The sequence below is a fragment of the Ceratotherium simum genome, chromosome X (assembly GCF_057802395.1).
Source record: "Ceratotherium simum simum isolate JZ-2026a chromosome X, ASM5780239v1, whole genome shotgun sequence".
Taxonomy (NCBI): domain Eukaryota; kingdom Metazoa; phylum Chordata; class Mammalia; order Perissodactyla; family Rhinocerotidae; genus Ceratotherium; species Ceratotherium simum.
In genome coordinates, this window is record NC_141940.1 from 68,318,316 (window position 1) to 68,341,581 (window position 23,266).

Below are 23,266 nucleotides of genomic sequence, written 5' to 3' on the forward strand. Positions count from 1 at the left end.
CTGGACTTTTATTTTTGGGGAGGTTTTTGATTACTGTTTCGATCTCCTTACTGGTGATTGGTCTATTCAAATTCTCCACTTCTTCTTGATCCAGTTTTGGAAGGTTGTATGATTCTAAGAATTTATCCATTTCTTCCAGATTGTCGAATTGGTTGGCATATAGTTTTTCATGGTATTCTCTTATAATCTTTTGTATTTCTGAGGTGTCTGTTGTAACCTCTCCTCTTTCATTTCTGATTTTACTTATTTGTAAGGCCAAACCTTTCTTTGGGCAGGGTTAATCCCTGTACTTCACTGCATACATGTATACATAGATGAAATTGCCTTGTTTGAGGTGGTTGTTCAAATACAGATGGGATCATAATACAGGTTCTGTAACTTGCTTTTTTTGTTTAATAATATATTTGGCATATCTTTCAAGGTTAATACATAGAGACCTACATCATTAATTTTAGTTCTGCAACATACCGTTATACCGTAGTTTTATTAACCCCCTTTGACAAGCTTTTAGGTTGTTTCCAGTTTTCCGTCATAATAAACAGTGCTTCAGAGAATGTGTGTCTTTGAGTACTTGTGGAAGTACGTCTTCAGAATAAATGCCCAGAAATTGAAATATGGGTCAGAGGGTGCACACATTTTACATTTTAATAGATATTGTGAAATTGTCTTCCAAAGTGTCTGATCCTAATTTAGACTCCCACAAAGAGTTTGTGAGAGTACCTGTTGCACCATACCTTCATGAACGCTGAATATTAGGTCATGGAAATCATTTAAGTCACTCGTGTAAAAGGCAGTTTTTGACTTTAGAAAACTTTTTGGGATTCATAATAAATAATATGCAGTCTTTTAATACAAAACTAGATACAGATTTTAGTTTTTAGAAAGTATATTAGCAATTAAAAAATATGTCTTACTATTTGTGTAGCCCCGTCTGAATACTAACTAAATAGCAAGTGTATTATTTGATCAATTATACTGAAGCAGTTACTTTCGAAATCATGTAGAAGATGAATTTTCTCTAATGCCTAACAGATGGGGGGCAATTTGACAACTGCTATTGTTGGAATCAATATTTAATATTTGTGTGTGTTGACCAGCAAACAAATTCATGATATGGGATTCTTTAGCAAATAATAACGTATGTTATTTTAATAAAATAAGTGTACGTGATTTCTTTTGAAAGAGTCCCTCTCAGTTGTGAGATCTTTACAGCTTGGAAAGTGTTCTTCCCACCCCCATACCCATGTAACAATCAGTTTCGCTTGTCCTTTACCAGTTAAAATTTTCCCCAGCAATGAGTATTCGTTATTTGGAATAAGTTAAATGGGAAATACTGCACGGTCTATTGTGATTTATATATTATTTCTTAAAACCTAACCTTTGAAATTTGTCTTTTAGTGTATATGTGAATTGCTCTTTATCTTAGGTGATAGTTTTAACTTGATACACTAGTGCTGAAATATAGCTTTAGATACTGTTTTTCATTTATAAAAGATATTTGTTTTTTCACATACCCCAGATCTGTTGGGAGATCTTTTCACCCTTGTGATTATTATTTTTTTCTATAAATGTTTATTGCAGCTTTATATTTTATTTTATTTTATTTTTTTTGAGGAAGATTGGCCCTAAGCCAACATCCGCCAATCCTCTTCTTTTTGCTGAGGAAGACCGGCCCTGGGCTAACATCTGTGCCCATCCTCCTCCACTTTATATGGGACGCCTCCACAGCACGGCCCGACAAGCGGTGCGATGGTGCGCGCCCGGGGTTCCCAACCCGCGACCCCCGGGCAGCCGCAGTGGAGCGTGTGCACTCAGCCGCTTGCGCCACCCGGCCGGCCCCCACCCTTGTGATTATTTTTTTTATTTTTTATTTTTTAATTTTTTGTTTATTGCAGTAACATTGGTTTATAACATTGTAAAAGTTTCAGGTGTACGCCATTGTACTTCTATTTCTGCATAGATTACATCATGTTCACCACCAAATTACTAATTACAAGTGATTATTTTTGTTGTTGCCTGTTTTTGTTCTCTAATTCAGAGGACCATAAGTACCGTGTGTAATAGTACTTTAATACTCCATTGTTGGAATATAATTAGTACTAGTTAGTGTCACATTCACCAAATACAGCAGCAGATAAAATGACTATTCTTAGAAGGATGTTGTTTTATCTTCCCACAAGAGCAGCACTGTAAAAGGATTAACTTTATTTACTTAAATGGGTTACATTTTCAGTTTTATTATCTATTAATTAAATGTTTTTCTATATGTTTTTATAGGCCCTGACTTTGTTGTCTGTGATGAAGGCCATATTCTAAAAAATGAAGCATCTGCTGTTTCAAAAGCTATGAATTCTATACGATCAAGGAGGAGGATTATTTTGACAGGAACACCACTTCAGAATAACCTAATTGAGTGTGAGTCAATATCTGCAATATGCTGTAGAGTATTGGCATTGCCTCGGATATATTTTTGCCACTTTGCCATTTGCCTTTCTTCTGTTTACTCGAATGTAGTCTGTGACCATGATCTACATAGGTTCATCTTAGTCTACTGTGAAAGAATACTATACATTTCAAGTGGAATGCTTTATAAATATGAATGGTAAACCACAGTCAAGAGGTATGCCATTGTGAGTGTTCGAATATAAATATAGAATTTGAAATACATAAAAATATCAGAAGTCTTAATGATTGCTTTAAAAGTGCAGATGCATTTGTGACCATTTAGGAGATGTAACAAAATACGTCCAGTTTGGGGGGTGGTACTGATGGGAAATTGAAAAGAAATGCCAAGTGTGAATGTTTTAGGAAGGTGGAAATGGGAGAAGGAGAGCCGTGTTGACTCCGTGTCAGGATGGAGTTTGCTGAGGCTGAGGACAGATGATGTGAACCCAGGGAAGTGACTTGTGAATGTCCCTCATTTTCATGTGTGTGTGGTGACTCTAAAGAGGGAACATGAGTTATTCAGCAAATACCAAATTGAAATTTGCTGTCATAGTCCATTGTAATAGCTTTTTGTTATTTTTATGTTATTTCTATTCCTTTTGTGTATTTATAGTAACTTAATGGTTTTCTATTTTATTATTCGTAATACTAGTTATTTCACTTTAGCCTATAGTTTACCTTTATTTTTATCTGTTCCAGTTTCCCCCTTTCCTGTTACCCCATTTATAGAAATGCTGTTTCACATTGTGGTCTTACATAGTATAGGGCAACTGGTAATTCTGTTAAGGACTTCTGGGACTAAATCAGTTAGTATAAAATTTGATATAGTAGCTTATTGCCCGGTTTTATTGTTTTGATTCAGTATCTATGTTTTTTGCACGAGATACCCTTGCTGACCATTAGATCATGGTTAGAATTACAGAATACTTGTTTTACACTTCATATCTATTGTAAAGAATAGTGAGTTAGAATAAAATGTTCTTAGTTTTTTTTTTAAACATTCATGTCTAGAATTTAGGGATGGTTTTTATTTGAACTTCTCACGTGGTTTGGGTAATCCAGTTCTAGATCAGACTTACAACCAATATTTAGTCTGCATTCAGTTGGGTGTTCTTTCTTTGTAGCTTAATTCTAATGCCTCCATGGCGTTTTTGACGTGAGCATTTTATCAGAGAAGTTTTCTGAGTCCTTTCAGCCATTATTGTTGTTAACGAACTAATGTCTTCTCTCTTAGATCATTGCATGGTTAACTTTATCAAGGAAAATTTGCTTGGATCCATTAAGGAGTTCAGGAATCGATTTATAAATCCAATCCAAAATGGTCAGTGTGCAGATTCTACCATGGTAGATGTCAGAGTGATGAAAAAACGTGCTCACATTCTCTATGAAATGTTAGCTGGATGTGTTCAGGTACAAATACATTCCATAATAATACAATATTGTTACTTTGTTATATTTCCATCCCTAATTCTGAATTTAAACTTTAGTTATTTTGTGTTTTCTTTCCTCCCTTTTCAGTATACAGTTTTACAGTTAAATCTCCTTGCATTGTCTTCAAAAGCTTATGCAACAGTGAACTTTTAAAAAAAGTTCCACCGAGAAGTTTAGAATGTAATTAATTAATTCACTTGCCAAATATATACTTTTATATTTTAATATGTTAATGTTTAGATTCTTCGTCCTTAAGAGAGGGAGTACGTAAAAGGAACACAGCTATTATGATTAAGAAACTCCTACGCTCACCCTAATTCTGTAGTATTTTAAACCTCACTTAGTTGAAATGGTTGTAGGAAAGGCAATTATGAATTATGAGAGGAGCCATTTTTCAGGTAATCCTGAAGAAACAGTTTTATTACTTTCTTTATAATTTTTTATTTATTTATTTTTTCCCCCAAAGCCCCAGTAGATAGTTGTATGTCATAGCTGCACATCCTTCTAGTTGCTGTATGTGGGACGCAGCCTCAGCATGGCCGCAGAAGCGGTGCGTCGGTGCACGCCCGGGATCCGAACCCGGGCCGCCAGTAGCGGAGCACACGCACTTAACCACTAAGCCACGGGGCCGGCCCAGTTTTATTACTTTCAAGTACATACAATAACCTGAATGGTCTAATAGTGTTGTTTACATGTGCATCTTCAGTGAACCTGTATTAATAAGTAGATAAGTATGTAGACACTGAGCCAGCAGTTAATAGATCTCAAGATCCACACTTGTTTCCTTCAGACACTAGGTACTAATGGTAGCCACAAAGGTGTTGTCACAAATGAGATACACTATCCTTCTGGCTGGGTATAGTACCTTCATATAAGGCAAAGTCATCCTGTTTGTTCAGGCTGGCCCCGGGTGCTTACAGCAAATACTCTGTTTCTGTATTGCTGCTACTCCTAGGCAACATTTGTCTGCTTTAGGTGGTCCTTTGTATCTAGCACATTAGTGTTCTTTCTTTCCTATTTCTGTAGTTAAATGGTTTCAGGAGTGCTGATACACGGCTTACTTTCTCAATTGGCAAACATCCCCCCTGAAGTTGTGTGTTATCCTGTGGCATATTGGCACATCTTACCCAAAGGGCAGTCCAGACTGCATCCGACTTTGATTCATCAGTTTTACTATATGATTAAAGCAAGTCTTTTTGCTAGCACTACCTGCTAGATCTCCTCGCCACCTTTTTTTCTTTTCTTTTTTCTATATAGAAGAGATCATTTGAAACACTAAATTGTTCACTTGGTTATATGACCACTTCAGTTTAAAACCGACCTGGTGTGTTGCAATGTCTTTTTACCAGTGCAACCTATTGTGTGGTCGTAATGAACTACATTAACTGTCATCATATGGGTATCATTGGGTGACTAAAGAGGGTAAATATGTTTAAGAAAATGTTTTCTTATATGTTTGGTACCTACTAATTTACGTGTATCTTTTAGTTGCAAACAATGATAATTCTTAGAGCAGTAAATTCCTGTCATATATGTAGGTTAACTAATTTTCATTTTCTCTCTTGTTAATTACAGAGGAAAGACTATACAGCATTAACAAAGTTCTTGCCTCCAAAACATGAGTATGTGTTAGCTGTGAGAATGACTCCTATTCAGTGCAAGCTCTATCAGTACTACCTAGATCACTTAACAGGTAACAGATACACTTAGTTTATTGTTTTGTCTTCTCTCTAAAAACATTCTTTTTCTGAAGTATGCTGTCTTGGTCATTTTACCATGTCAGTTGTTCTTTTTCAATTTTGCTTTTGAATAAAATAGGTATGCTTATGTTGTAAAAGGAGAAAATATATTTTTTTAAATTTTTTGTTTATTGCAGTAACATTGGTTTATAACATTGTATAAATTTCAGGTGTACATCATTATACTTCTATTTCTGCATAGATTACATCATGTACACCACCCAAATACTAATTACAACCCATCACCACACACATGTGCCGAATTATCCCTTTCGCCTCTCCTCCCTCCCTCCCCCTCCCCTCTGGTAACCACCAATCCAATCTCTGTCTCTATGTGTTTGTTTGTTGTTGCTATTATCTACTATTTAATGAGGGAAATCATACGGTATCTATTTCTGTTTTTATGTCTGTTAATAATTGCTTTATATATTTAGGTGCACCTACATTCGGTGCGTAGATATTTACAAGTGTTATATCCTCTTGTTGGATTGTGCCCTTGATCATTATGTAATGACCTTCTTGGTCTCTTTTTACAGTTTTTGTTTTAAAGTCTATTTTGTCTGGTATACCGAGTACTGCTACCCCAGCTTTCTTTTCATTGCCATTTGCGTGGAGTATCTTTTTCCATCCCTTCACTTTCAGTTTGTGAGTGTCTTTAGGTCTGAAGTGTGTCTCTTGTATGCAGCATATGTATGGGTCTTGTTTTTTTCTCCAGTCAGCCACCCTATGCCTTTTACTTGGAGCATTTAGTCCGTTGATGTTTAAAGTAGCTATTGATAAGTATGTACTTACTGCCATTTTTTAAGTTTTTTTTTCTCAGTGTTTTAGTAGTCCTTCTCTGTTCCTTCCTTCTTCTATACAGAATTGATGGTCTCTTTAGTTTGACCTGTGTCTGAAAGCTCTACTCTTTACCTCCCTTCCTCCCTCATTTTATGTTTTTGGTATCATATCTAACCTCTCTTTTGTACATTTGTATCCATTACCCTCTTATCATGGAAATAGATAATTTTTCCTATTTGTGGTCTTCTCTTTTCCCCTTAAATCAGTCCCTTTAACATTTCTTGAGCACTGTTTTCTTGGTGACAAACTCCTTTAATTTTTGCTTGTCTCGGAAATTTTTGATCTTTCCTTCCATTTTGAATGATTGATAACCTTGCTGGGTAGAGTATTCTTGGCTGTAAGTTTTTTCCTTTTAGCACTTTAAATATATCATGCCACTGTCTTCTAGCCTGTAAGGTTTCTGCTGAGAAGTCAGCTGATAGCCTTATGGGGTTTCCTTTGTATGTAACTTGACTTTCTCTTGCGGCTTTTAGGATTCTCTCTTTATCTTTAACTGTGGACATTTTGATTCTGATGTGTCTTTGTGTGGGGCTCTTTGGGTTTATCTTGTGTGGGGCTCTCTGTGCTTCCTCTACGTGGATGTCCGTTTCCTTCCTTAGGTTAGGGAAGTTTTCATCTATTATTTCTTGAAATAAATTCTCTGCCCATTTGTCTCGCTCTTCTCCTTCCGGCACACCTATAACACGGATGTTACTGCGCTTGATGTTGTCCCAGAGGTCCCTTAGACTGTCCTCACTCTTTGTAATTCTTTTCTCTTTTACCTGTTCAGCTTGGGTTATTTCTTCTAGTCTTTCATCCAGCTCGCAGATCCGTTCTTCTGTATCCTCTACTCTGCTTTTAAGTCACGTTAGTGAACTTTTCATTTCCAGTATTGTATTCTTCATTTATGATAGGTTCTTTTTTATATCTTCCATTTCTTTGTTGACATTCTCACTGAGTTCATCTATTCTTCTCCCCAGATCAGTGAGCATCCTTAACACTCTTTGTTTGAACTCTCTGTCGGATAGGTTGCTCGTTTCTGTTTCACTTAGTTCCTTTTCTGGGGTTTTGTCCTGTTCCCTTACTTAGAATGTATTCCTTTGCCTCCTCATTTTGCCTGTTTCCCTGTGCTTGTGTCTACGTATTAGGTAGGTCAGCTACGTCTCCTGCTCTTGGATAGGTGACCTTATGTAAGTGATGCCTTAGGAGGTCTGCAGTGTACTTCCCTCAGTTCTCAATCTTCCAGGGGTGACCCCTATGTGTCCTACGTGTGTCCTTCTGTTGTGGCCTGTTTGCTCTCCCTGTAGGCGCCCAGGGAGGCCGAGTTATGCTCCTGGCCTTCTGTTGTAATTCTCAGCTGCTAGTAGTTGTTGTCGGCCCTTCAGTCTCTTTATCAGGTGTGTGGAGCCTCAGCACAGTTGGCTCCAAGTTCTAATACCACATTTGTGTTGCAGTATTTCTTTTAAGTGAGTAGGTCCCCAGCGTGGCAGGTTGTTAGGGTCAAGGCCTTACACTTGCTATAAGCCTCCAGCCTTTAGGTCTCTTGTCAGCTCTCTGAGGATTACAGCTGGGTGGTTTTGGCCTCAGGCACGGGAGCACCCAATTGTTTCAGGCTTTGGAAGGTGGGGCAAACCCCCTATGTGGGTCTTTGAGAAGCACAAGTCTTCTGCAGCTGACAAGCCCTGCCGCCCTCAGGTCCACACATAGTCAACAAAGTCGTGCCCCGTGTTCGCGCCCTGACCTCCCGATGCGGACCCAATCTCTCCACTGCGGGAGCCCCACACACTCCACCACCGCCCCACACTCTCCACCTGCTCCTTGTGGACGCCCTGCCCCACTGAAGTCGGCTCAGTTGCCAGGCTGCAGAGAATCCAGTCACCAATCTATGCAGGCCCACAAGTTGCCTGAGGGCTTGTTGTTGGGTGGGGCCAGTCTCTAGGGTTGACTGCCTGCCCTGACTGAGCTGGATTAAATCGGTGCTCTATTGGGTGGGGCAAACCCTGGGCTAGCAGGCCTCAGGGAGAACTCCAATGGCGTCTGTGTCAGCACACCCACACCGGGCCACAACAATGGCCGCCACCAGTGTCTCAGTCCCTGGAGAGGTTTCACCTCTCACCGAGATGCACTCAGGGCCTATTAGGTGAGTCTTTTTTCACCAAAGCACTGTGCACCTTTCTTTCTGGTGATTTTAGGTAGCTTTCTGAAACGGGTGAGTTTGTGCATGGGCCCTTTATGAGCCGGTTCTAATTTCTTTGTAAACCAGCTTTTCGGGGGGTACTCCCCCATGTTTTAGTAGCAGGCAAAGTCAGATATTACGCCACTCGTCTCGATTGTGCTGGGTCCCCCACAGCGTGGTGAGTCCCTGGCTCAGGGCCCCGCTCCTCCAGGGAGGGCTGCAGACATGTGGGCTGCTCCCGGCCGGCCATGAGGCGCTGTGGCTTGTGAAGGTGGTGTTTTTCTTCTCCAGAAGGGAGTTTCTGCCTCTTCTACCTCAATTAGGATTGTCATTTGTTGCAGGAGTTCCTCTTATCCAGTTTTCAGTTCTGTTTCACGGGTAATTTTTCCACCAGTAGTTGTAAATTGGCTGTGTCCGTGGGAGGAGGTGAGTTCAGAGTCTGCCTATGCCGCCATCTTGACTTAGCCCCTCTCTGATTCATTTACTATTCTTTTCTATATGCTTTTAAAAAATACAGTGATCAGATATTGTTTCATCATCACTAAACTCGTGTGTGTGTGTGTGCGTGTGTGTCTCTCTCTCTGTTGCTGTGTGCCCGAGGTTGTCACTGTTCGCAGAGCAGAACCTGGTCTCTCATTTGGAGTCAAATTTGTTACTTGTTGGTCACTTTATTCTTGTGCTTTTCCCCAAGTGATGTGCCAGGTTTACTTAGGGGATACAGGTTAGACAGTGCCTTTTGGCCATTGTGGATACAATAACTGATCAAAAAATAATGGAGGGTGAGTGGCTGGCCCCGTGGCCTTTTTGTTAAGTTTGGCGCGCTCCTCTTCTGCGGCCTGGGTTCCGTTCCCTGGCACGGACCTACACCACTTGTTGGCAGCTATGCTGTGGCAGCGACCCACATACAAAATAGAGGAAGATTGGCATAGATGTTAGCTCAGGGCGAATCTTCCTCGAGCAAAAAGGGTAAGATTGGCAACAGATGTTAACTCATGTCTTATCTTCCTTAGCAAAAAAAAAAAAAAATAGGTGAAAGTGTGTTCGCACATATTAAAATTATACTTTGTATCATATTAATAGTTAACGCAATGCTGTTCATTAACAGCAGTGCATTTTAGGAGAATAGTGATGATGGTCCTCAAGAATTGTTCTGCTTTGGGGAAAACAGCACTTGAATGTTAGTATTTTACAAAAGTGCTTTTTTCGTATAACAATGGAATTTTCTTACTGACTTTTGGAAGAAAATCACTTCCAATAAGGCACACATTTTCATTTGTATATCAATCGGAAGCTGTCAGATTTATTGTATCCTTGTCTTTTGAATGACAAAAATTGGAGACATAAGTAAGTAACCAAATATAGTCATCCCAATGAGAGAGTCACTGAGTAGTTTAAGAAAGAAAGGGATGTCCAGACCTATCTTTCATTAATCTCTGAGTAATAAAGGGCTAAATTTGATCATTTAATATTTTTTCCGTTTAAAATTTTGTTTTATCTTAGGGAAAAGTGCTAGCTACACTGTTTTCAAATATTAGAGAATCAGTTGTCTTTAATAACCAGTAGCAAAATGTTAATGGCTCTTGTATAGATGTTAAAATGTACACTTTTGAGAACAATGCAATATTTTATAATTAAGGGAGCCTCATTCTTTGTGACTTTAATTGATAGGAGTAATATCTAAAGTACTAATTGCGAAGCTGCTAAACTCTGAAAGGTATGATTGTTAAATTGTTGTCTGGTGTTATGAATCTTCAGTCATGAAAAGGTCTGGGGTTTCCCCCCTACTAAATGTGATGTTTTATTTTCCTTAAAGTAGAATAACCCGAGTTAATAGCCCCTTTGAAAAAACTTCCATAAAAGTCCAAATGGGTTATCTTAAAGGCTACTTTATCTTGATTCTCATTACAAATCATCACAGTATTTCTGCCAAAATGTCACCCACCTATCTCACTTGCATTTAAAATATTTGGTATTTTATCTGTTATATATTCCAAAAGTTCTTTTGTTTCTATATTTGACTCTTTTTAGACTCTACTTAGTTTTAAGAAGTTCATTTATATTTTGCATTTAATACTAGCAACAGTTTGATGTTAATTTTAGTGGTGATAATTTATAATATATTTAATATTTACAGAATTAAAGTCATAAGAGAATGACTTTTAATGAATTTTAAGGAAATTAAAATCCTCTTAATTTTCCTCTGTTCCATTTTTTCAGTATAATCCTATAGTCTTCCTTTTACCCTCAGTTATCAGAAGTTTATATTTACACATAATCCTCTGCCTTCAGTAAACACTATGGGTTTTATAAGTGTGGATACTAAATTTTTTAATAAGTAGACATTAGCCTGATTTTAAGCTTAAATGGGTATCAAAATCCATACACTGTCTTAAGGCATGCAAAAATGGAGCACATGAAAAGACAACTCACAGAATGGGAGAAAATATTTGCAAATCATATATCTGATAAGGAATTAATATCCAGAATGTATAAAGAACTCCTACAACTCAACAACAGAAAAACTCAAGCAACCCAATTCAAACATGAGCAAAGGACTTCAACAGACATTTCTTCAAAGAAGATATTCAGGTGGCCAATAAGCACATGAAAAGATGCTGTATGTCTTCACTATGTATTAGTGAAATGCAAATCAAACCCACGAGATACCGCTTCTTTCCCAATAGGATGACTATTATCAAAAATAAAATAAGAAAAAGAAAAATAACAAGTGTTGATGAGGATGTGGAGAAATTAGAACCCTGCTGCATTGCTAGTGGGAATGTAAAGTGGTGCATCTGCTGTGGAAAAAGCAGTGTGACAGTTCCTCTAAGAGTTAAACAGAATTGCCATATGATCCAGCAATTCCACTTCTAGGTATATACCCAAAATAATTGAAAGCAGGGACTCAAACAGATACTTGCACACTAATGTTTATATAGCAACATTGTTCATAATAGCCGAAAAGGTGTAAGCAACGCGAGTGTCCATTGACTGATGAATAGATGAACAAATGTGATATATACATACAATGAAATATTATTCAGTCTTTAAAAAGAAAGGAGGGGCCGGCCCCGTGGCTTAGCGGTTGGGTGTGTGCACTCCGCTACTGGCGGCCCGGATTCAGATCCTGGGCGCACACTGATGCACCGCTTGTCCGGCCATGCTGAGGCAGCGTCCCACATACAGCACCGAGCAGGGTGTGCAACTATGACATACAACTATCTACTGGGGCTTTGGGGAGAAAAACGGAAAAAGAAAGGAGGAGGATGGGCAATAGATGGAAGCTTAGGACCAGTCTTCCTCAGCAAAAAGAGGAGGATTGGCATGGATGTTAGCTCAGGGCTGATCTTTCTCAAAAAAAAAGAAAGGAAATTCTGACACATGTTACAACATGAATGAATCCTGAAGACATCATGCTAAGTGAAATAGGCCGGATACAAAAGGGCACATACTGTATGATTCTACTTAGAGGTAGCTAGAGTAGTCAGATTCATAGAGGCAGAAAGTAGAATGATGGTTACCAGGGGCTAGGAGAGGGAGAAAAGCAGAGTTATTTTTAATGGATACAGAGTTTCTGTTTAGGATGATGAAAAAGTTTTAGAAACGGAGAGTGGTGATGGTTGCACAACATTGTGATTATGCTTAATGGCACTGAATTGTGCTCTCATAAATGGAGAACAATAATATGCTTTTGTCTCTAAAAATGCACAGGTTCAAGTGCCGCCCTTTAGAGATGGATTCAGGGGATCTGGGGTAGGGCTCAGGCATCTGCATTTTTATGTGCCTTCCAGGTGATTTTTATTTACCCTCAACTTGAGAACCACTGCTCAGAATGATGATCAACTTCATTGGCCATCATCAGAGAAATGTAAATCAAAACCACTATGAGACACCACTTCATTACTCACTAGGATGGCTATAATCTAAAAAATAGAAAATAACAAGTGATGAGGATGTGGAAGAAATGGAACGCTCATATGTTGCTGGTTTGGAATGTCAAATGGTGTAACTGATGCGGAACACAATTTGGCAGTTCCTTCAAAAGTTAAGTATAGCATATGACCCAACAATTACACTTTTAGGTGTATACCCAATAGAAATGAAAACATGTGTCCACACAAAGATTGCACGCTAATGTTCATAGCAGCATTGTTCATAATAGTCAAGAGCTAGAAACAACCCATATGTCCATCAACTGGTGGGTGAATGGATAAACAAATATGGTATATGCATATAATAGAACATTATTCGGCAATGAAGGGGAAAGAATTGCTGATGCATGCTGCAACATGGATCAGCCTTGAAAACATATGCTAAGTAGAAGTTAATCACAAATGACCACATATTGTATGATTCCATTTATGTGAAATGTCCGGAGTAGACAAATCTATAGAGACAAAGTAGATTAGTGGTTTCCTAGAACTGTGAGAGGAATAAGGAAATCGGGGGATGATGGCATAGAGGTGCAGAGTTTCCTTTTAGGGTGATGAAAATGTTTTAGAAACTGGATTTTGGTGATGGTTGCACAAGTCTGTGAATATACTAAAAGCCATTGAATTGTATACTCTAAATGGTAAATTGTGTTATTTGTGAACTGTATCGCAATAAAACTTTCTAAAAAACTCAGTGGCTTACTTTTTTATCTACACAAGTTTTATTCAGTTATTTTCGAGCTAATTGTTTGTTCTTTATGATTTCCTGTGTCTTTCATATATTTTCAAGATTATTTTTAACATTTCTTTAAACAAACAGTTATAGTCTATGTCTGCATTCCAATTCCTGAAATCCTTATAGGTCTCTTTCATCTCTCACTTTCTCATTTCTTTTGGTTTTCAGGCATGCTGCCTTGTTTCCCTATGTTTTTAAGTACTTTTGACCACAAGTTCCTAATATCCCTTGGAGTATTATATGTGGGAATTCTTTGAGGCCTAGGATAAAGATTGGTTACCTCAGAAAGGATTTGCAGTTGTTTCTGAGGGGTCTGAGGATATTATTAGTCTGGGATCCCTGTATGTTACACTCTGTGCTCAAGGCTTTTAAAACTCTTAAGGTAGTAGGAATTTGGGCTAAGGACGGACTGTTTGATGATATGAACCGGGAGCTCTGTGGTACTTAAAATATTATTCTTTTGTTTCTTCTGCTTTCTGCCTAAATAAAATAAGTATATGCCAGAGAATGTTAACTAGTTTTAGTGGTCTTTGCATGACAGTTCAAGGATGGTAGTTTTTATGTGAGATTCCTATAGTGTGGCTAATTAGAAGGTGGTATGACTACAAGGTTTAGATTTAGACTTGAACAGGTGTAACAGCATATGTTTAGAAATCAGAACCAAGCCATTTTCTTCAAGTCAGCTTTATAGGGCCAACATTGGTGTATCGTGGCAGTGAAATAACCAATACTAATGAGATATTCTTTTTTGGCTTATTGTTCATTATGTGTAGAATTCTTCTGGCACCTCTAGGTATGAGTGTCATTGCTTGGGTTTTCAGGCTTTCCTAAATTTTTGTTATGCTCAAAAGTGTTCTTGATTCCTAGCAGTTAACTCTTAATGAGCATTAGAGGATAGAAAATCAGATTTCTGAGATAGTACAAAGGAATTATTTCATTAGTAAAGATTTTGTGATAAACTGTGTGTGGAAATCCTAGAAGGTGTTTCCAAATTCTTAGTGGCCACTCACCCGTAAAGCTCTCTAGATCAATCCTTTTTAATCATTTACATGGAAGATTCTTTGAAATAATTTTCAGGACTTGGGAAAACTCTGTATAAAATTTATTATATCTATAGCCCACGGTACATTACTATGATCACCCCCAATTCCCTGCTTATCATAGCCTCATTAATTATCAGAATACTCTACTGAGACTGGTTGTTTTTTGTTTTTTGTTTTTTGTGAGGAAGATCAGCCCTGAGCTAACATCCATGCCAATCCTCCACTTTTTGCTGAGGAAGACTGGCCCTGGGCTAACATCCATGCCAACCTTCCTCCACTTTATATGGGACGCCACCACCCCATGGCCCGACAAGCGGTGCGTCGGTGCACGCCCGGGATCTGAACCTGGGCCGCCAGCAGCGGAACGCGTGCGCTTAACCGCTATGCCACGGGGCCGGCCTTGAGACTGGTTGTTTTTTAATAGTGTAATTGTGATTTGTAAAGAGTCAAAAGGGGATTTGAATATAAAAAGATTTAATCTTGTATTTTTGGAAAGTTTGCTTCAGTGCTACTGTCTTCATTCCTAAATAGCCTCGAAGGGCACTAGGGCAGTGTGGTAGGCTGAATAATGGCCACCTGGAGATGTCAGGTCCTAGTTCCTGGAACCTGTGTTACCTTATAAGAAAAAGGGATTCTTGTAGAGGTTATCAAATGAAGGATCTTGAGAAGAGGAGAGTGTCTTGGATTGCCCAGGTGAGTCCTAATTCTAATTGCAGGTGTTTCTGTAGGAGAGAGGCAGAGGGAGATTTGATACACATAAAAGAGGAGGCAGTGTGACCACAGAGCCAGAGATTAGAGTGATGTGGCCACAAATCAGGGAATGCCAGCAGCCACAAGAGGCTGGAAGAGGCAAGGAACAAATTCTCTCCTGGAGCTTCCACGGGGAACACAGCCCTCTGGACACTTTAATTTTGGCTCAGTGGGACTGATTTCAGACTTCTGAACTTCCAAGCTATGAAGGAGTACCTTTCTGTTGTCTTAAGATTTCAGGTTTGTGGTGATTTGTTATGGCAGCCCTAGGAAACTAATTCAGGCAGTTAGTTTTCCCCCGAACACTTTTTTTTGACTTGTACCCTGGTTTGAAGCATGACAGTTATCCGAGAAGCTTCTTAGAAAGTTTAGATTTCTGTGCCTCATCACAGATCTAGGGAATCAGAATTTCTAGGAATAGGATCCAGCAATCTGTATCTTTCACAAACTTCCCAGGTGATTCTGTTGTACACCAGGTTTGATAAACATTTCACTAGGATGCTGTATTGGTTTCCTGTTGCTGCTGTAAAAAATTACCACAAATTTTATGGCTTATGACTACACAGATTTATTCTCTTATGGTTATAGGAGTTGGAGGTCCAATGTTAGTTTCACTGGGCTAAAGTTAGCAGGGCTGGTTCCTTCTGGATGCTCTGGGGAGAGAAAATGTTTCCTTGCCTTCTTAGCTTCTGGTGGCTGCCTGTATTCTCCATCTTCAAAATGCATCACTCCAATCTCTGCTTATGTCGTCACATCACCTTCTCTGACTCTCACTTCTGGCTCCTTCTTATAGAGACCATTTTGGTTGCATGGACCCACCTGGATGATCTAGGATAGTCTTCTTCCTTTTAGGGTCCTTATCTTGATTGCATCTGCAAAGTCCCTGTTGCCATATAGAATAACATTAATGAGTGCCTGGGATGATGATGTGGATATATTTGGGGGGACCATTATTTAGTTTACCACAGACCCCATGATAACACCTTGTGTAGAAACCATAGGTGTAAATGAGGTTCAATTCAATAACAGATTGTTATGCTTAGTTCATTATGTATTCACTTGCCTTTTTTGGTGCTTGTTTTTCCAAATAAAGCCACTTGGAGTCAAAACATTTTTTTTAAAAAAAGATAGAGTGATTCAATAATAATTGTCAATACTCTTGAGTAGAGAACATTTTTCTGTGGATTTTTATTTGACCAACTTATTAGCATATCCTTTTCAGTGGGGTTCCCATTCTCCGCAAGGAATATCAACTCTAATACAAATCAATAGCTTAGGTAGAGGAAACTTCAGTTTTTCCTTTTTAAAATTTCCTTCCTTTTTCTGCCTTAGCCAGTTAGGCTTAAAAGTCTTATGAAGATTTTCTATAATAGAAGATGTTTATGATATGTACAAGAGTAGTTTTCCCCCCACAAAACAAAAACTGACTTTATAGTCAGTCTTTCTTGGAGAATAAAATGGTAGTTAAATTTAGCTTACTTCTTTTGATATCTCTCTCTCACATTAATTTTAAAAACTCATAAGGCTTTCAATAATGGATAGAACAGCTAGGCAGAAGATCAAAAAGGAAATAGAAGACCTGAAAAATACTATAAACCGATTAGACCTAATAGACATCTATAGAACATTCCATCCAACAGCAGCAGAATACACATTACTCTCAGGTGCACATGGAACATTCTCCAAGATAGACCTTATTTTAGACCATAAAACATGCCTCAATTAATATAAAGGGATAAAATCACACAAAATATTTTCTTTAGCCACATTGGAATGAAATTACAAACCAATAACTGAAGGAAAGTTAGAAAATTCACAAATGTAAATAACACGTTCCTAAATAACCAAAGGGTCAAAGAAGAAATCACAAGAGAAATTATATTTAGAGGTGAATGAGAACAAAAACACAAGGTACTAGAATATGGGATGCAGGTAAAGCAATGCTTAGAGAGAAATATAGCTGTAAATGCCTATATTAAAAAAGAAAGATCTTAAATTTATCTTTCTACCTTAAGAAACTAAGAGCAAACTAAAGCCAGAGCACGTAGAAGGAAGGAAATAATAAAGACTAGAGCAGAAATAAATATAAAAGAGGAAAGAAAAACAGTAAAGAAAATCATTGAAGCCAAAAGTTGGTTCTTTGAAAAGATCAGCATAGTTGATAACTCTTTACCTGTACTTACAAAGTAATAGAGGAGACACAAATAACTAAAATCAGGAATTAAAGAGCATCACTACTGACCTTACAGAAATTAAGGAATTATAAGGGAATACTATGAACAGTTGTATATCAAGAAATTAGATACCTCATTTTTACAGCAATGATTGGTGTCATACACAGTGGAACTATGTCTAAGAAGGCAAAATAATCAGTACCTGATCTTTATGCATTTTTATTAGTGTTTCATATCATTACTAAATTTTATCTTGTCACTCATAGAGGCAGGATTACTAATTATTGATGAATTTACATCTTTTAAAACTGGGAAGAGAAAAATATGTTGTTGCTTAAATGATGTTTTTTTTAAAATTAGCTTTGATTTTTTGCGTTTTACCCCGTTGATACTTTTGTCATATTAACGAAATGTGCATTCATTTCATTTTCATAGAAAAAATATAATTTTGTTGAAATTACTTTGGACCGAAGAAATCTAATGTTTTCAACATGAAAAATATAATTTTTAGAAGTACATTTTTTTGTGTGTGTAAGAATAGTTGGAAAGAGTTGCTAAAGGATTGTACACAGAGAGAGGCTTTATCTAAAATGGAAGTTTGTAATTTAGGGTCTGTGGATAGAATTTAGGGAGGTATATGAACCTGAATAAGAAAAAATTAAATATTAATTTTCACTAACCTCTAACAAAAATGTAGCATTTTTTCCAACTATGAATGTATGCAAAAAACCATAGTAGTAGTAGTGATAACTGTGATTTTGTTACTGATAGAAATCAGAAATATTTCTACATATTATTGTTGTTACTGATTTCTCAAAATTATTTACCTTTGTCAATACTTCAAAATTTTGGATTAATTGTTAGACTTGCTGCTATATTTATTTAATGCCTTAATAAAGTACATATATTACTATACCACAAATTTCTTTTTTAATATTTTTATAATTTCTATATAATGGGTTTCTTTTGTAATCCTATTTATTTTATGTATTTCAAAACATTATTCTAAGGAAGAGAGTCTGTAAGCTTCTCTACCCTGCCAAAGGAGTCCATGGCACAGATAAAGTTAAAACCCCTAATTTAGAAATACCTTGGTTGAAATAGAGAATTCTTATGTCTTAACATTAACATTTTTTATTTTGATCAGGTGTGGGTAATAGCAGTGAAGGTGGAAGAGGAAAGGCAGGTGCAAAACTTTTCCAAGATTTCCAGATGTTAAGTAGAATCTGGACTCATCCTTGGTGTTTGCAGCTAGACTACATTAGCAAAGAAAATAAGGTAAATCAAGTTACTTAAAATTGACTAAAAGGTATCTGTTGGAAGCCAAATAACTTTAGCAAAAAGGTTGATCTGTATAGAATTTACTGTATATTTGAATTTTATTTTGCTTTGTGGGGCAGTAATTCAACCTATTTTATTTCTAGCTAATTTCTATGTTTGAATGCATTATGATTATGGAAGGAGTATTAAATGTTAATCATAACATCTTGCATAACTATAGTAAAATGATCAAAACTAGGAAATTAACATTGAGTCAACGCTATTAACTAAACCACAGACTTTAATTGGATTTCATTAGTTTTTGTACTTATGTTCTTTTTCTTTTCCATGATTCAGTCCAAGACCTCACATTGCATTTAGTAGTCATATCTATCATGTCTCCTTAATTTTTTCTAATCTATCATAGTTCCTCAGTTTTTCCTTATCTCATGACAGTTAACTTATCCTTAAATGGAATAAGCAAACATCATTATAATTTCTAATATAAGTTGAAATAAACTATTAAAACATTCATCATTTTTTTTCTCTAGGGATATTTTGATGAAGACAGTATGGATGAATTTATAGCTTCAGATTCTGATGAAACCTCCATGAGTTTAAGCTCCGATGATTATACAAAGTAAATTAAATTCTTTTTGTGCCTTGTGTTGACACATTTAAAATCCCTACTTGCTGCTTGTCGTCTGATAATTGACATTTGTATCTTTACTATGCTTTCCTAATAGTGTGAATTTGTTCTTTTTTTAGAAAGAAGAAAACAAAGGGGAAAAGGGGGAAAAAAGATAGTAGCTCAAGTGGAAGCGGCAGTGACAATGATGTTGAAGTGATTAAAGTCTGGAATTCAAGATCTCGAGGAGGTGGTGAAGGAAATGTGGATGAAACAGGAAACAATCCCTCAGTCTCTTTAAAACTGGAAGAAAGTGAGTCTAATGAATGTTGCCTTTATCATGGAGCATTGATTTAGAAAATATAAAGTCATCATGTCAGTGGTTTTTTCAGTTATTAATTATCCTCACTAATTGGCTCAAAGGAATATCTTCCCTCAATTGGTAAGCATCTAGGATAATCAGGTATACATAATAACAACAAATATCTGATGAATGTTTAATTGCAAGCAAGCCATTGTGCTCTCTCCAGTATTTAAGAGGAAAGGAAAAAAAAACTAATGTTTATTTACATGTATATACCTGAACTCTGTATTATTTTTACTCCACGTTGTGAGCTGTCATAATTCTTTCTTGAGCAGCCTTGCAATGTTGTTGATATCTTTATTTTTATGAATGATTGGTAGAAGTGGGATTCAGACCTAGATACATCCAATCTCAAAGCCACCATGATATTTTCACTTAACTACATATAAATAACTAGAAGCATTTCAGGTAATTAACTATGATTGTAATTAATTGTATATAGTAAAACTAGTTTTAATGGTTTAGTCTTTTTCCTTAGTAATTCTTCATAATCTATAATTTTTGTCTACTTTAGGTTTCCCCTGTATCAGATACAGCTTGTGTTACCTCTTTCACTTTCTCTTTCTTTCTTTCTCTTGTGCATGAGTGTACACACAGTGCAAGTCTTTGATTGAACTTCCCAATGGCTAAAGTTGCCTTTACCCATATCTACATTTGAAGAATTAGTGTTGAGGCTCTATATCCTCCTAGTGCACTGACCGGGTGTCTGGGAACTCCATAACTGGGGCCAAATATCTGAATATTTGAAATATCAAATATCTAGAGATAGTACAGTGTAAATAGCTCTAAATATTTGGCATTTGGGAGTCATGGAGCAAAGCACTTGACCGTCTGTGAAGAGAAGAGAGATGTGGGTGTCAGCTAGGTCATGATCCTGCACTCAGACAAGCTTAGCTGGTCTCAGGCCTGCAGCTGAACTAATTGGGCGATTCCTTGATAAACATTTCTCTCTTCAGTACCTCCTTGGAAAAGACAGATGGCAGCCTAACTGCAGACCCTGGCTTAGTTCTCTAAGAAATCAGGGGAATAGTAAAAATTAAACTACAAAATTTCCCTCATCTTTCTTCTCTCCTATTACCCCATAAAGACAGTTTATTATCAGTGTTCATCTTCCGATTAGATTTAAAGAATATTTTTCTAAGATTAGTAAAGGAATGGTTATAGTTTAATTTAAGGTAATGGGAAGCTCCTGTTATCTCCTCCCCTGCTCTCCCAATATGCCTTTTCATTTAAAATTCTCCTCAGTCTCTCATCTCATAATTAGAAATAAGTAGCTTAAAGTTTATGTGTTTCTGGGAATGATTTTTTAAAAATATTCTCATTGAAATTTTTTCTCATAACTTATGGTTAAGAGAAGAAAGAGAATAGACTAACCAGCATGTCTCATCCTGTGTTGTAAATGGGTTACATAAATTATGCTGAGGTATTGATCCCTTCATCACTTGGAAGTACAGGTGGGGTCTGAGGCAGCTGGGTCACCTCCAGAAATGAGTAGCCTCTTCCATTTTCCCTGGTGTGCTGTATAAGTATTATTGCTTTCCATATATTCCGTAATGTGAAAAAGGTTGGAAAAAATGGGGGCAGAGGGTGGGTGGCAACATCTTGTGAACTTAGAAGCAGACAGGGAAGGCTGTGGGTTCCAAATGACAAACTTTGACTACTTGTCTAGGGTCTTGGTTTCATTTTAGCTGTGTGCAGTCAAATAGAAGTCATTCATTTATGGGTGTATTTTATATTTTTTGCAGCTATGTACATGTATAGTTTATCAGAAACATTTTCCAGAACAAATAGATGAAAAAAATATTTTTAAAAATCTATTTTTGTTCTTTAGATCTAGATTAACTCTATATAAGGCTGAATAGATCATAGTATATGAACATATGTACAGTCATGCTTCGCTTAATGATGGGGATAAGTTCTATGAAATGCATTGTTAAGTGATTTTGTCCTTGTGTGAACATCATAGAGTGTACTTGCACAAACCTAGATGGTATAGCCTACTACACACCTAGGCTATATAGTACTAATCTTATGGGACCACTCTTGTCTATGTGATCCTTCATTGACTGAAACATTATTATGTGGCACGTGACTGTATAGCTGGTACTGTGTAACTTAAAAAAAAAATCACTTTCTAAGCCAGAAAGAGAAAGACAAACACTGTATGATCTCACTCATATGTGGAATATAAACCAACACATGGACAGAGAAAACTGTATTGTGGTTACCAGGGGCAGTGGGGGTGGGGGGTGGGCACAAGGAGTGAAGGAAGTCATATATATGGTGATGGACAAACAAAAATGTACAACCCGAAATTTCACAATGTTAAAAACTATTAAAACATCAATTTAAAAAAATCACTTTCTTATAGTAAATGTAAGAAAATATGAATACGAAATATTAAAGGATCAAAATGTTTCACCTGGAATTTGAAATGGATATTAAATAAGTGCGTGGCTATATTTGAGCTATAATATGATTTTCATTGCATATTTCATTTTCACTTCAAAGAGCTGCTATTTAGTTCTTCTGTAATAGCTTTCTGAATTTTCTGAGAAGCAGCATCTTGAATAAGTCATTTAAGTTTTCCTTACAGCATCCCCATTTCTGCGTTTTAGTATTTTATTAGAAGAGCAGTTTTGTGATGAGGAAATGACTATATAAACTACTTCAAAATATTCAATTTATTATTATTTCAGTATTTTTAGAATAAGCTTTATTGGTAAGCATTTACATTTTAAAATGTATATAATTTATCGTATGGGTATAAACTTTTGTGATAGCATTCTTGTATATGATGTAGAACCATATTATTAGCCCTAATATACCACATTTATTCATTCAACATATAGTTATTGAGTGCTTACTATGTGCCAGGCACTGCTCTAGAAGCTTGGATTATATCAGTGAACAAAATGTACTCATGGAGCTTACCATTCTACTACTACTACTGCTATATACACATAATATTTTAATGATATGCTGCTTTTCTTTTTAAAACTACAGTGTATCTTGCGAATATGATAGTTAAATATATAGAATGTTTCAAGAAATTAGGAGTAAAGATTTTGTCTTCTGTTTGTTTGTATTCCCTTTGTGCCTTACCTTGTAAGCATTTTATGATATCCAGAGTGGATATTAAGGAGTGGCTTTGATTGATTCACTGTTATTTATCATGTATATATACAAAACACAGAGTTAAAACAGAAGTAATGATTAGTCCATGTGGATGATGAAATAAGAATATTCAGCATGAAATATCTATTTGTAAGTTTTAATTACATATTCAGGATATTTAGTAACTGGAGTAGCCCATAGTTTTCTGAATCACTTTTTATTTTTTTAGACATTATTGTTAAGGTGTTGTGATTATATCCAGTAAGATCAAAATTAGAATGGAATCTATTGTATTTGCACAGAAATTGTCACTTGTGCTAAGCTTTGAGACTTCTTATCTAGCTGCCACATTTTTACTAACTTTCTGCCAGCATTTTTTTATTGCTGACATTTTCACCTTAGGTAAATTATCTTTAGTAAATTTGGGTAACCATTGCTGAAGTTGTCCGTAATCTGTGGATCTGCAGAATTTTCCAAAGGCACAGGTTATTTGCCAGTTGACTCATTGTAGAAAGGACTTTAGCCAACATTTGCTTGATAAACTATGTGTCAGGGGTCTCCAAGACCGTCTCCATGTTTGGTGATTCACAGCACTCAGCATATAGACATATTCAGGACTATGATTTATTACAATGAAAGGGTACAAAGCAAA

At 36.7% G+C, this 23,266-nt stretch overlaps 1 protein-coding gene across 1 annotated transcript in view; it reads left to right on the forward strand.

Annotated features, from left to right (window-relative positions):
* The window catches only part of ATRX (ATRX chromatin remodeler), a 192,191-nt gene that overhangs the window by 88,116 nt on the left and 80,809 nt on the right, over positions 1-23,266 (forward strand). Inside the window, exons 11-16 of the mRNA XM_087427779.1 lie at positions 2,278-2,415; positions 3,680-3,855; positions 5,452-5,569; positions 18,393-18,523; positions 19,057-19,145; positions 19,274-19,446. Coding sequence (XP_087283905.1) covers positions 2,278-2,415; positions 3,680-3,855; positions 5,452-5,569; positions 18,393-18,523; positions 19,057-19,145; positions 19,274-19,446 — 825 coding nt within the window. The remainder of the gene's footprint in view (positions 1-2,277; positions 2,416-3,679; positions 3,856-5,451; positions 5,570-18,392; positions 18,524-19,056; positions 19,146-19,273; positions 19,447-23,266) is intronic.